This window comes from Abrus precatorius, unplaced genomic scaffold (assembly GCF_003935025.1).
Source record: "Abrus precatorius isolate BTA unplaced genomic scaffold, Abrus_2018 Scaffold3, whole genome shotgun sequence".
NCBI lineage: Eukaryota > Viridiplantae > Streptophyta > Magnoliopsida > Fabales > Fabaceae > Abrus > Abrus precatorius.
Genome location: NW_020874373.1, coordinates 5500925 through 5513638, shown reverse-complemented (window position 1 = coordinate 5513638; position 12714 = coordinate 5500925). Strand labels below are relative to the sequence as shown.

The following is a 12714-nucleotide window of genomic DNA, read 5'->3' as shown; positions in this document are numbered from 1 at the left end:
AATATATTTAACCTTTTAAAAAATAATTATTCCTGAAAAAATTTCCTTTTTTTTCTCGGGAATTAAAAAACATCTCATCCAAAAAATAAAAATGAAAAATTAACAATTAGAAGAGAAGAGACTATTAAATGAACACGGATCAATCTCAGCCATAAGTATTTATTATACAACTAAAATTGACGCCACAGTCTTCCTTACAGGAACTGTCGAGAAAACACATTGAACCCAAAACACAGATTTCTCAATCCTTGTGGTCTATAAAATCTAGATATTCCAAAAATATCAATGTCATCCTATTCGATATTGATGCATGTTCAATAATAATTCTCCATTTATTTTTTCAAAAAAATTGATTGATTGACACGTTTGAGATCTGGGATACAACTTAAATACTTTGAAAAAGACTGAAATTACACACTATCTTCTTAATTATAACAATTGCATTATTTGTATTTTTCAGTTTTTTGTTTGGATTCATAGAGTACCCAAATAGCACCTCTTCACCTCCAATCGGTAGAACACACGCTCCTTTCAAAACAATTTGTTTCCCTTTCCATTATTTTATTGTTTTTTCATTTTGCATTTTTTCATTGAGAACCAAAAGAATCAGAGACATATCTCATTTTCAACAATGACAATGGAACACACAGCTTTCGAATCCACCCCCCAACAAATGGAATTTTGAGCCCATGTTCGCTTCCAAACATGAACTATCAAATCTTCTTATGAATTAGAACATGGAAGGGAAGACAATCGTTTTTTTTTATGGTATTTGATGGCATCATTGGTCAGACTCCATTCTCCTATTTTTAATATTTTGGTTGACACCTCTAATGTCGTGTTTGCTAGTCGTCATGTCAATTTGTTACATAATAAAATTTCACGATTGATTGTAACATACCACAACATGCTTCCATCTCCTTTGCATGTGTAACACACGCTTGATTCAACCTACTCCAAACTCGCATGTTGACCTGCCTAGCTAGTTTTGATGAGATGGAAGGAAAGATTCTGAAACCTTCACCTATTTTTTTGTGGGGTTTTAAATTCCATGATTTCAGTTACTCATAAATATCCTGTTTAATTTTTCCTAAAATTTCAAAAACAATATTTTTGGGCATGTATTTTAAATTCTAAACATTCCCCTCCTAAATTACCCCATCTAAACACATCTTAGTATGCATAAGCTTAGGATAAAAGTATCTCGCTCATGCAGCAATCTAGTTCTTTCCATTCACCTACTAATTAAGATTGCAGAATTAGTGAAGTAGGATCTCACATGATGTTCGTGTAAAAAGCATTGTTTACTGGCTTGCAGCCTGCAGGCTCTTCCCATCTCATGCACTAAAGTTTGTGCGTTTAAGTTTTATTTGAGGTCACTTTTACACTCTTTTTAATACCTTTGGTCACCAATACTAAAATATAGAATCGTCCCACTGAAAGAGAGAGAAAAATATAGAAGAGACTATTTTTGAAGCGACACTCAATAATTGGATTGTTAAGAAAAATTATATGCCTCTCTAGGATTGTCTTTTAGTATGGGATCATATTGATATTTTCTCTTCTCTCAGTCTCAGAGGTCTAGTCTAGCCAGAATTCTCCTCCTGCTTATCAAAGTGATAGGCAAAATGTATGACACAAAAGGCAAAAGCAAAAGCGGATAATTGATCCGTGATGTATATAATAACAGAGAAGAAATTAAACATGCTAGCTAGCTATTTCAATTCTGATACGAGGAATAGTTTGAATTATTTATCATGTGATTACAACTTATTTTTTGTTATCCACACTTATTTTGATTAAACAAAATGACGAACAAGAAAGTTTAAATTGACTTCTCAAATAGATAAGAGATTTGGGTCCAAGGTACACCGTGCACTAATATGCATTAATAAAAGGAAATTATCACTTAATACCTAATAAATTGGTGTAAAATAATAGGTGAATAAAAAAAGAGATAAAATGCAACTAAGAAAAATAAAAAATGTATTAAACGTTGTGATAAAAAATAATTTTACACAAAAATAAATATAAAAATATTTAAAATTATAATAATCATTAAATAAAGTCTGATTAAAAAAAGATTTTTTTTGTCTAAAATATTATTAATAGACATCTTTGGATCATTTTTAATGCAGTACAGCATAGTTTTTAATAAAAAAATTATTTTAATTCCTTGACTGGTATTCAAAATACCGAAATTGTTAATAAAAAGGTCATGATATCATACTTGCATTCAAAGTGAGTAAATAAAAATATGTTTATTTTTCAAATTATAATAATAATACAATTTCACATGAAATTTAAAGTAAATACACTCCTATTTTAATAAACGAACTTATATTTTAGAAGCAATATTCGCAAATGATTAGTCCTCGTTCATGCAAAGAAGGCACTTCGCCAACTGTTTTATTAACTTTATAGCACAAGCACATCGTAGTCAACAAGAGATTAGATATGAAATTCAAATCTAATCTTAAGATTTACGGAATCATAAAGGTGTTGTTATAAGAATATAGTCAATACGTTGACATAACACGCAATGCAATGCAATACCCCAACTTTTATTGCAACTATTTTAAAAGGTTATAATTGAGAAGTGTTTGGTTCAAAGTACTATATATTTAACTTTTTAAAATAAAATTATTTTCTTATAAGAAAAACACTTGTGAATAGACTCGAAAGAAACAGTTAGTTTAATTTATTTTTAAAATAATTATTTTACAATTTTTGAGAGTTAAGAAATAGTAATTATTTCCTGATTACTGTATTTAATGAAAAAACCCAAAACCTTATATCGTTTTATTTACTTGTTTGTTTTTAATTTGATCCCTCCACTTCACTTCACAGAGAGTTCACAAGACCCAGCATCCTCACCTCTCTTTTGCTCTCGCTTCTCTTGTGACTATCGCAGATTTTTCTCTCTGCTCCCACTTCTCACTCTCACTCTTACACTTAACTCTCAGATCTTTTCTTCATTTCCTCGCTTTGATTAGTTTCGTGGACGAAGAGAGAGTCAGAGTAACGAAGGGTTGTGTTGTGTACCCTTGTTGCCCTTTTCAAAAATTATTTGGATTAATAATTATATAGTGTGTGCATTGGAGAATGGGTCTATGAAAATGATGCAAAAAATTGTTCTTTTCTACGAAAGAGGCTGCAATTGTGTTTGCTGATTCGTGTCGCGTGCTTTTCTCAACAAGGAGCTCATGAATTTTGAAATGGGCTGTGACGGATTTCTCATTTCAGGTAAGATTTCGTTCAAAATGTTAATTGGTTTTGAGATGAGAGATTTGGGTTCTGGAGTTGAGAGAACCGAATGGTGAAAAAATGTTTCCTTTCGCCACAGAACACTGTATGTTGATGTGGTAGGAATAGGAAAAGGAGAAATGGAGATGGAGAAAAGACGTTCCAAGGGAAGCTTCCTCAGCTTGTTTGATTGGAACTCCAAATCTCGAAAGAAGCTGCTTTGGAACAATCCTACCGTACATGGTAATATTAATGAAGTTAATATTCATTTTTATTGTCGTTGTTTGCTTGCTATGACTTGTTCTTCAATGCTTTTGTCGCTTGTGAGTCACATGTGTCTGTTCTAAATGTTTCTGCTACAATATTGTAGAGGTTTCAAAGCAAGGGAAGGAAAATGTGGAGAACTTACCAAAGTCGCAGCTCAGTAGGGTGTGAATTTGTCCTCTTTTTTGTTGTCTGCTTGTTATTAGGTGTAATTTTCACACAATTTGTATTTGATATTTTTTGCTCTATTACCATTGTTTCAGATAAAGGTGGATGAAATTGGAGCAAGTCCAAGTAACATTGGATGTTGTGAGTTTGATAGCAACCTCTCTATTTGTAGTGATGAAGGATGTGGGAGTAAAGCTCCTGGGTTAGTAGCGAGACTAATGGGTTTGGATTCATTGCCAGCTTCAGCAGTCAATGAGCTCTCGTGCAATTCTTTATATAGCTCTAACTCTCACGGAGCTTCTCATTGTAATGAAAGTGCTCTGCATTCAGTGGATGACTTTCACGCTGCCGACTACATAAACATGCCACATAAGATGGAGAAATCTTCTTTGGATGCCAAGGAATCAAGGGCACGTAAAGTGGAAAACCTTCCAATAAAGAGATTTCAAACTGAAATGTTGCCTCCAAAGTCAGCTAAACCCATTCCTGTTACTCACAATAAACTGTTATCTCCTATCAAGAGTCCTGGTTTTCTGCCACCAAAGAACGCAGCTCAGGTAATGGAGGCAGCTGCTAAGATAATTGAGGCAAGCCCTCGGCCATATATGAGGAAAAGAATGGCATCCGCCGGGCCTTCATCAGTTCCTTTGAGAATTCTTGATTTGAAAGAGAGATTGGAAGCTGCACAATGTGCATCCGTGCCTGAAAAGCCTGTGCATTTGGGAAATGCCAATCCTGCAAATGGAAAGCTTAGTGAGAGGAGCAATAATCTGTATAAATGCACTTCAGCATTCAAGGGTTCAAGAGATTCAGAAAAAATTAGTTCTTACCCTTTAGCAAGTAAAGGAAAATCAGTTTCACTCACTATACAAGCCAAAACCAATGTTCAAAGCCGAGATACATTGGTTTTAAATGGTGATAGGAAATATGTGAAGCAGAAAGAGAAGAATGATGTAAAGTCAAATCAGCTCTCAAGGAGCCAGAAACCAAGTGCTCATCGTGCCATGCAGCAGAGAACTTCCACAAGTCGAAATAGCAATGTGCTTGGGCAGAATAATCAAAAGCAAAATAGCATGACCACCAAAGGTAAATCAACTTCTAAAATAGATTTCAATCAGCCAACAACACAAGCTTCGTCTTCAGAAAGTTCTACTGGAACAAGGAAGACAAAAAACAAGGGTGCTATAAATACCAATATTCAGCCAAAAAGGTCAAGCACTAGGGCAACTGATAACCAAAAGGAGTTTCCACGATTCAAAACAGAGAGTATCTCCCAAAAGAAAAAGTATATCAGCAGAGATGTTCTTAAGGCAAGAGGTCCTGATAATGGAGTGAATAGTTTTGAAAGCAAGTCCATTAAATGCAATTTTACAACTGATGGAAGTTTTGATCAAGATGCATTTAACATGAAAGAGAGCAAGGATGTTATTTCATTTACATTTACATCTCCCTTGAGGAGAAGCATGCCTGAGTCACCATCCTCTACTGAGCAAGTGATGGGAACCAGAAATAGAATTGATGTCAACTGTCTTGGGCACAATGATAATCTTTATGCCAAAAAATTATCATTATCTCCACCAGGGTTAAATATGATAGATGGTGATGCTTTAAATGTCCTGTTGGAGAAAAAGCTTCAAGAATTGACATCTAGAATAAACTTACCTCAATGTACCCTGGCCACAGAGGGTCCTTCTACCAGTTTGAGATCTAGTTTGCAAGACAAATTTCCCAGTGTGATAAGCACCGTGCCTAAGGAACAGGAGAAGAGCTTTCACCCTGACCTGTTTAGTGATAAGCCGGATAGCATGCATAAACTTCATTTTTGTTCAAGTGATGATCCAGTGCTTAACATGAATCAGCAACTGCAGGTATGTCATTTCCTTATGTTTTCAGCTGCATCATATATGGGTTTTATTTCAAGTATCTATTATTGATATGGCATCTGGTTAACTTCCTGCTATTAATTAGTCGGGAGAATATGTTGAGGTTGGAAAAAGGAATGTTGGGGATGCACATTACAAACTATTGAGGATTTGTTTGAAATGGTCTTCGCATCATTTAAAGATTCTGATTTTACAAATTTGGTTATTTGCAATTTTCAATAGTCCTTGAACTAAAGAAAACTCACTTGCTTATCTGAATACTCAATCACTTATGCAGACATTAGAAGTAAGGGAAGATCCTAGCTGTAGCAGCAACGGTGAAAGTAGAAATGATCTAGTTTGCCAACTTTCCACCGCTGTCACTTTTGAAACTCCTTTGGTCAGTGAAAGTTACTTGGATAGTGAAGACAGTGCATATGGTAATGTTTCAATCTCTCTTCTTTTACTTTCTTAATAACAAACTGCATTTTGGGGTGGGGGGGGAAGATGGAACACTAGAATGAACTTCAAAGATGCTGCAGGAGTATTCTTAAAAACTTGATTATTATGCATAACTTTGGAGTCTTTTATTATTTTATCCTTTATGCTGTGGAATATACAAACTTGTTATATTCATTCATGAATATTGGGTCAGAGAAAATTGCAATGAATTTATTACATTTCCTCAGCATAGATGCATTTAACTATAAAGTTGTAACACCTGCCAGTTTCTTTCCTTTTTTTTTCAGGCAGCACCGTTTATTCTTCCATGCAAGATGAAGAAGTATCTAATATTTCCCAGACAAACGAATCTCCATCACTTGAAGATGAGGTGAAATGGTCAGAGCAAAGCTCTTCCACATTGATGGGCATAAATATGACCGTGAAACAAATAAGTGGAACATCAAATTTGGTAAATTATAAAAGATCAAGTGACATGGAACTTGAATATGTACAGGATGTACTTGGCAATGCAGAGTTTTTGTCGGAAGAATTTGTCACTGGTGAGACTAACATGGTCATAATGCCAAATCTCTTTCATCTGTTGGAGAATCTGAACAATGGAATAGAAAACTACGGAGAAGAGTACTCAAAGCTTGAAAGGAAGGTTATATTTGACTTTGTGAGTGAGTGGCTAGAGTTCAAATGTAAGCAAGCTTTTGTTGGAACATGCAAAGCATGGCTTGGATGGGTGACATTAGTTCAGAGGAAGAGTTGGATGGCTGAGGAATTGTACAAGGAGATGCTACGTTTTAGAAGCATGGAAGAGGTAATGGTGGATGAGCTTGTCAACAAGGACATGAGCACTGGATGCGGGAAATGGCTTGACTTTAATGTTGAAGCATTTGAAGAGGGTTTAGAAGTTGAAGGGGACATTCTAGCTTATTTGATTAATGAATTGGTTTCTGATTTGTTACATGTTTAACCACTTGATGGCCTCCATTTTTTACATTATATTCTATGTAATGCGTATGAAGACTTGACGATAAGGATCGATACCATTGAAATTGTTAAAAAGAAACACGGTAGCGTCTCGTTGAATATAATTCATCAAGTCCCCACAATGTTTTTCCAACTTGATAATATTTTTAGTACTTTTTACCTGTAGAATTTCTTTTAAGAAACTTGTGTATATGGTATGTATGTGTGTTGAAAGTTGTTCAAGTTCCCTGTTTACTCCTCATGTGTTCTATTTTGTTCTGCTTCTCTCATTTTCCTTTTCTTCCAGAAGAGTATGAGGGGTTGGAGAGAAGAGCACAGTTTATTATCTAGGGACTAAGTCGTATTTCTAACATGTTGTCGTGGCCATAATATAATGCTGCGCCTGAAGCAATTGGTTTTGTATGCCCCCCAATAGTAGTATAGATGAAAGTATCTAAACTTCGATGTTTGTGTTGAGAGGAGAGTGGAACTGGGAATCCCCGTTGCTCGTATATTGGTTTGTGTTTTTTATTGTATGTTCCACAATGTCAACAAGTCTCCTATGCCATAATTATAACAGCCTATTACAGCATACCATGTGGTTCCTTCATTATTTCCTTGTTTCAACTTTGCTCCCTCCCCTTTACATGTGTCACAATCAACAAGTCTCATACATTAATACTAATATTAAGCAAGTTGGAGTCTCAATAGTTGTATTATTTTTCTCTTTAGTGAGAGGAAAAAAAAAGAAAGAGAAAACCATGATACTCTTTTTAGTTTCCTAACATATGCAACTCTAAACAATATGGAATATTATATTTCATTTGTTTTATATTCTTTTAACTGTTTTTATTCTCTTTTTAGATTAAAAAATTATTAATGATTCATTAAGACATTAAATATTAAAATAAGAAAAATTGTCTTCAAAATAATAAATCCAACTTATAAACAATAGTTAAAAAATACTAATGCAAATTTGAAAATAACAACCTGAATATTTATTTGAAAAGTTTGAACACCCTTTAACATAAAGTACCATTATAAATTGTAGAACTGGATGACTAGTAATTTTATAATTTAATAACTATGTTTTCTAATTCAGATTTTGATATTCTAAAAATACCATGCTGATTTTTTTAGTGAACATGAAAAAAAAAAAGAGAAAAAGAAACTTCATAGACGAAATTCATATTGTCAAATTATTTATTTATATAATTATAATAATTACAACCAGTTAACCTTTACCTAATATGCTAATAAAAGATTCTGACGGAATATCTGCCAGCCGAAGCCACCTCACATACCACTGTCTAATTTTTTTTTCTCTCTCTCTGGGGAGTGCCATTGCTAAACAATATTTGTCTTACATTATAAAATTATAAATATAATAAATAATGTGATATAATAAAACATATTAAACAAATATTAACATTATTAAAATATTTATAAATCACAAGCATTTGATAATCCAAGACTTAGTTTGTGTTTGAATAGTTTCTTGATACCACCCATGAATTTGATTCAACGTTGACGCAAACACATTAACAGATGCAATGGTTACCATTCTTTGTTGCAGGTTACTGTCTTCCCATGTGAGTGTGATTACCAGCGGCACAAAAAAAGATATTACTTATTCAAAAGCAAAATAGACCCCTTCGTTATCATGTTACCAATATCTATATGCATGCTAAATGTTGCAAATGAAGATAAATAATGATAAACTAATAATAAGAAAATGATAAAGAAGTTTCTGTCATGCCTCCTAAAATAGTTACGAAAAGGTGTCGAATAATTGAGTGTAATGACATTAAGAAAATGAATTAAAGTTTAATGATATTATGTAATTTTAACTTTCTAAAATGAATTAAGGGGTGAATTCCAGTTATCTTTTTTTTTACTAATCTCATAACGTAGAGGTTTTTAATTCAAACAAAGTACATGTTGTGAATAATGTTTATGATATAGATAAAAATAATTAAAAACAAGAAGTTAATCACATCAATGTTAATAATTGGCAATATACAAATACATTTTTTTTATGATTTTATTTATTAGTTGTTTTAATAAACACAGGCTTCTTTTAAGGAAACTTCCAAAGTTTTACACATAAATATTTGAGGAAAGAGAGTATACCATTATTTTAACATGCATGTGACCGCTTCTTTTAAGAAATTTTTCTTTAAATAATAAATATTTTAGTTCTCCAATGTTACACATAATATCATGATGCTTTTTTTAAAAATTAAGCATGAATTTAATTTATTACTTATCAAATAGTATTATTTTAATTTATCATTTACAAAACATACTAATTGAAATAATCAATAATATATAACAAAAATTGATACTATTTCATAAATAAGAATATAACGTTAACTTTTTTTCCAAAACTAAAATAAGAATAATCACAGACTCGGAACTAAAAAACGTTCTAAAAGTTTTATCAACTAAACTATTTTATTACTACTTTATTCTTCTATAAATTAATATTAACATCTATTTAACATTTTTAGTACGTACATTATATCATTAATCATATTAATTAGTTTTCTCTTTTATTTCATATTTCACCGGCTGCAATACCCTTAATAAACATTATTCTTTATATTTATATATAAACTCACTTCAAAGTAAATTTTGTAATACAAAAGTTATCATCATAAATACATGCTGTTTTGTTAGTCTCCAAATTCAATTCAATTAAGGAACAACAAAATTTTTGCTAAAATCCTGAATCATTATTATTTTTTGCATCAGGTAACTATTTACTTAAAGAAAAGTGTTAGAAATAATTTTTTTATTATATTTCAGTTATTGTATAAAATTTATAAAATATGAGAAAAATATTAAATTAAAAATACAAAAGAGTGAGAATTATATAAATTTTAATTAATAATTAAAATTACATTAAAAAGTATGTTAAATAATATGTTATTAACATTTACTTTACTTAAACTCATTGAATAAAAATATTAAAACTAAAATTACAATATAAATATTGCGTAAGAATTGTTATATTATAAGTAATATTTGTACTATTTTTAATTGAAAATTATTTCAATAATATATATAAATTTTTAATACCGACATGCTAACTTATTATAAAAATAGAATAGCAATTATAATAGGATAGGAATAATAAATTTACAGCAGACTTGTGTATATGAAAGAAGAGAAGAGAATGGCAAGGAGGGATATAAAAGAAGAGTGTGAAGGGCAATTTGATGAGGGTTGTGATATGCTTAAACAAAAAGTAATAATAGTACTGTGTTAATGTTAGTGTTGTATAGTATTTTTCTGCACTCGTTCTTGTTTGCAGTTACAGTTGCAGGCTAAGGCTATAGCATCACCTTTCTCTCTCTCTCGGGAATGGTAATGGCAATGGAAATGGAGCGTCAAACCGCAAACCCAGACCCCCCTCTCTACGAAGACATCGAAAGCACGTGTTCCACTCCTTACGTCAGCGCACCTTCCAGTCCCGGCCGGGGACCCATCGCCGGCGGCTTCTTCTACAGCGCTCCTGCCAGCCCAATGCACTTCGCCATAACCGCCGCTTCCACTTACTCTTCTTCATTCGACAACGCCTCTTCTTCCGAGTTTGAATTCTCGGCCCGGTTCAACTCCACCGGGTTCGGCGCTTCCGGTTTGATGAGTTCCGCCGACGAGTTGTTCTTGAACGGTCAGATCCGGCCCATGAAGCTATCGACCCACTTGGAAGTGCTGGATCAAGAGGAGGTTGAGGTTGAGGTTGTTGAGTCGCATGTACGAGGTAGAGATCTAAGGTTGCGTGACAAGTCGCAGCGCAGAAGAACCAGATCTCTTTCTCCTCTCAGGAAAACACCTTTGGAGTGGACAGAGAACGAGGATGTTACGAATAACGATAAAACTAACAAGAAGGAAAACGAAGATGGAGATGGGACAACAACCTCGTCGTCTTCTGCTGGAAGGAGTTCGAAGAGGTGGGTTTTCTTGAAGGATTTTCTGAGGAGCAAAAGCGAGGGAAGCAGTAACAACAAGTTCTGGTCCACCATTTCCTTCTCACCCATCAAGGATAAGAAAGGAGGGAACCAAAATCACGGAAATGGGTCTTCCCGGAGCCAAAAATCCAAACCAAATTCTCAAGCTTTCTCTAAGAAGGTGACCGGAAAACCCAGTAACGGCGTGGGAAAGAGGCGCGTGCCACCATCGCCGCACGAGTTGCATTATAAAGCGAACAGAGCGCAAGCGGAGGAGTTAAGAAAGAAGACATATTTGCCTTATAAACAGGGCTTACTTGGCTGCTTGGGATTTAGTTCCAAAGGTTATGGTGCTATCAGTGGCTTCGCTAGAGCCTTAAACCCTGTCTCTTCCAGGTAATGGTTTATATATATATAATTAATAATGTACAGATTGTTAACATTATTATCACTATATTATTATTATTTTTCTTCTATAATCTATATATAGTTTAGTCTAGTTAATTGTGGAAGCTTCGCAGATTGGTGAAGGTGGTTGAATCCTCCATTCCTTGCGGTGGATGAAACTTCCCCACCCTCCTTGTCTATGTACAATATTTTACTATTTACACTTGCTGATGCTGTGAGTTAAAATTCACACTAGCCGTTCTTAGTTTTGGCACTTGATATGTTTGATCCAACCACACCGAAAATCTTCCATATCTTCTTAGCATTTCGGAAAACAGTTTTCTCAATTGTTCTTAAATGCAAATTTTGTGGTTAAATCGGGCCTAAGTAACGTCATCATTGGCGTGATTACAGCTTGTATTATCAGGAAAGAGAGAGAGAGAGAGAGAGAGAGAGAGAAAGAGAGAAGCGTACTAGTATTAACTATTAAGTTGAATCATTAAGCTAATATGTAAAGGGTTTCCCAATTTAATTAATACAAAAACGGGGACGGTTAATGTATCCACGTAGTGTGGGGAACCCTATGCCCCAGACTCACAGTGTATACAAAAACAACACAACTCAGATTGCATTGGGAGCTATAAGCAGACCCACGACACACCAAAATTGAAGATGCCTGTATTTTTGTTTGCATCTTTCACGTCCTAAGCTTTTTGTTCCTAATATCAATTGCAAGAAGTGAGTTGTGTTTGGCAAATAGATGAAGACGAGATGACCCAGGTGGCCTCTTGTCTAGTCCTATACCCAATTAAAATTATCTGCTTGGGGGGCCATAAGGTGTTACATGCAACACCATAATTATCAAGGCCTGATGATATTTGACAGAGCTTATTGGATTCAGGAAAAAAAAAAAGTTGCTATCCTATACTATATGTTTGTACTAGGTACCTCTTGAGAAGTGGACATCAAATGGATTCAGATTATTTGATATTGACTTGCCTATAAGTATGTTACAATTACACGTTCAAATGGAACCCATGAATTGAGATGTGTTCTTATTCTTCTGGTGTAATCTCTCGTTCTCATACAGATTAGTACGGAAATGTGAGAGGGATGTAGATTGAGGAAGATAAAATGTTAGTTATAACGTTAATTGTACTTGCTACTCGCGCTGTCAATTATTAAATTTTTTTCTTTTTAAGAATTATTGTGGTTATTGGAAAATCTTCAAAAGGTAGCCAATAACTGAGATATGAAAGTCAAATGAGGCGGGCCCCAACTCCTTTAAAATTAAGGTGGTGGCATCAAGATTTTAGCTCCTTCAAAACCCAAAAGTTGGTTGCTGATTTAAGCAAAATCATGCCACGTTCTCCTGGCTCTTTCGCGATGAACAATTTGGATGTATGTCT

General features: G+C 33.8%; 2 protein-coding genes across 3 annotated transcripts; both read left to right on the top strand.

The window, feature by feature from the left end:
• The first annotated feature begins 2822 nt into the window (after positions 1 to 2822).
• Positions 2823 to 7214, top strand: LOC113861749. Of its 2 annotated transcripts, XM_027494764.1 has the most exons (6): positions 2823 to 3246; positions 3347 to 3489; positions 3617 to 3675; positions 3774 to 5546; positions 5839 to 5980; positions 6290 to 7113. In XM_027494764.1, the coding sequence occupies exons 2-6, from the start codon at positions 3387 to 3389 to the stop codon at positions 6964 to 6966; spliced, it is 2754 nt and encodes a 917-aa protein (XP_027350565.1). In that variant the 5' UTR covers positions 2823 to 3246; positions 3347 to 3386; the 3' UTR covers positions 6967 to 7113. The 2 variants fall into 2 exon arrangements, with proteins under 2 accessions (XP_027350565.1, XP_027350566.1); XM_027494765.1 differs by having other exon boundaries at positions 2842 to 3489; positions 6290 to 7214.
• Positions 7215 to 10337: 3123 nt separating this feature from the next.
• On the top strand, positions 10338 to 11318 carry LOC113861094. The gene has a single exon (XM_027493705.1). It carries the CDS (start codon positions 10338 to 10340, stop codon positions 11316 to 11318), a length of 981 nt encoding a protein of 326 aa, XP_027349506.1.
• The last annotated feature ends 1396 nt before the right edge of the window (positions 11319 to 12714 follow it).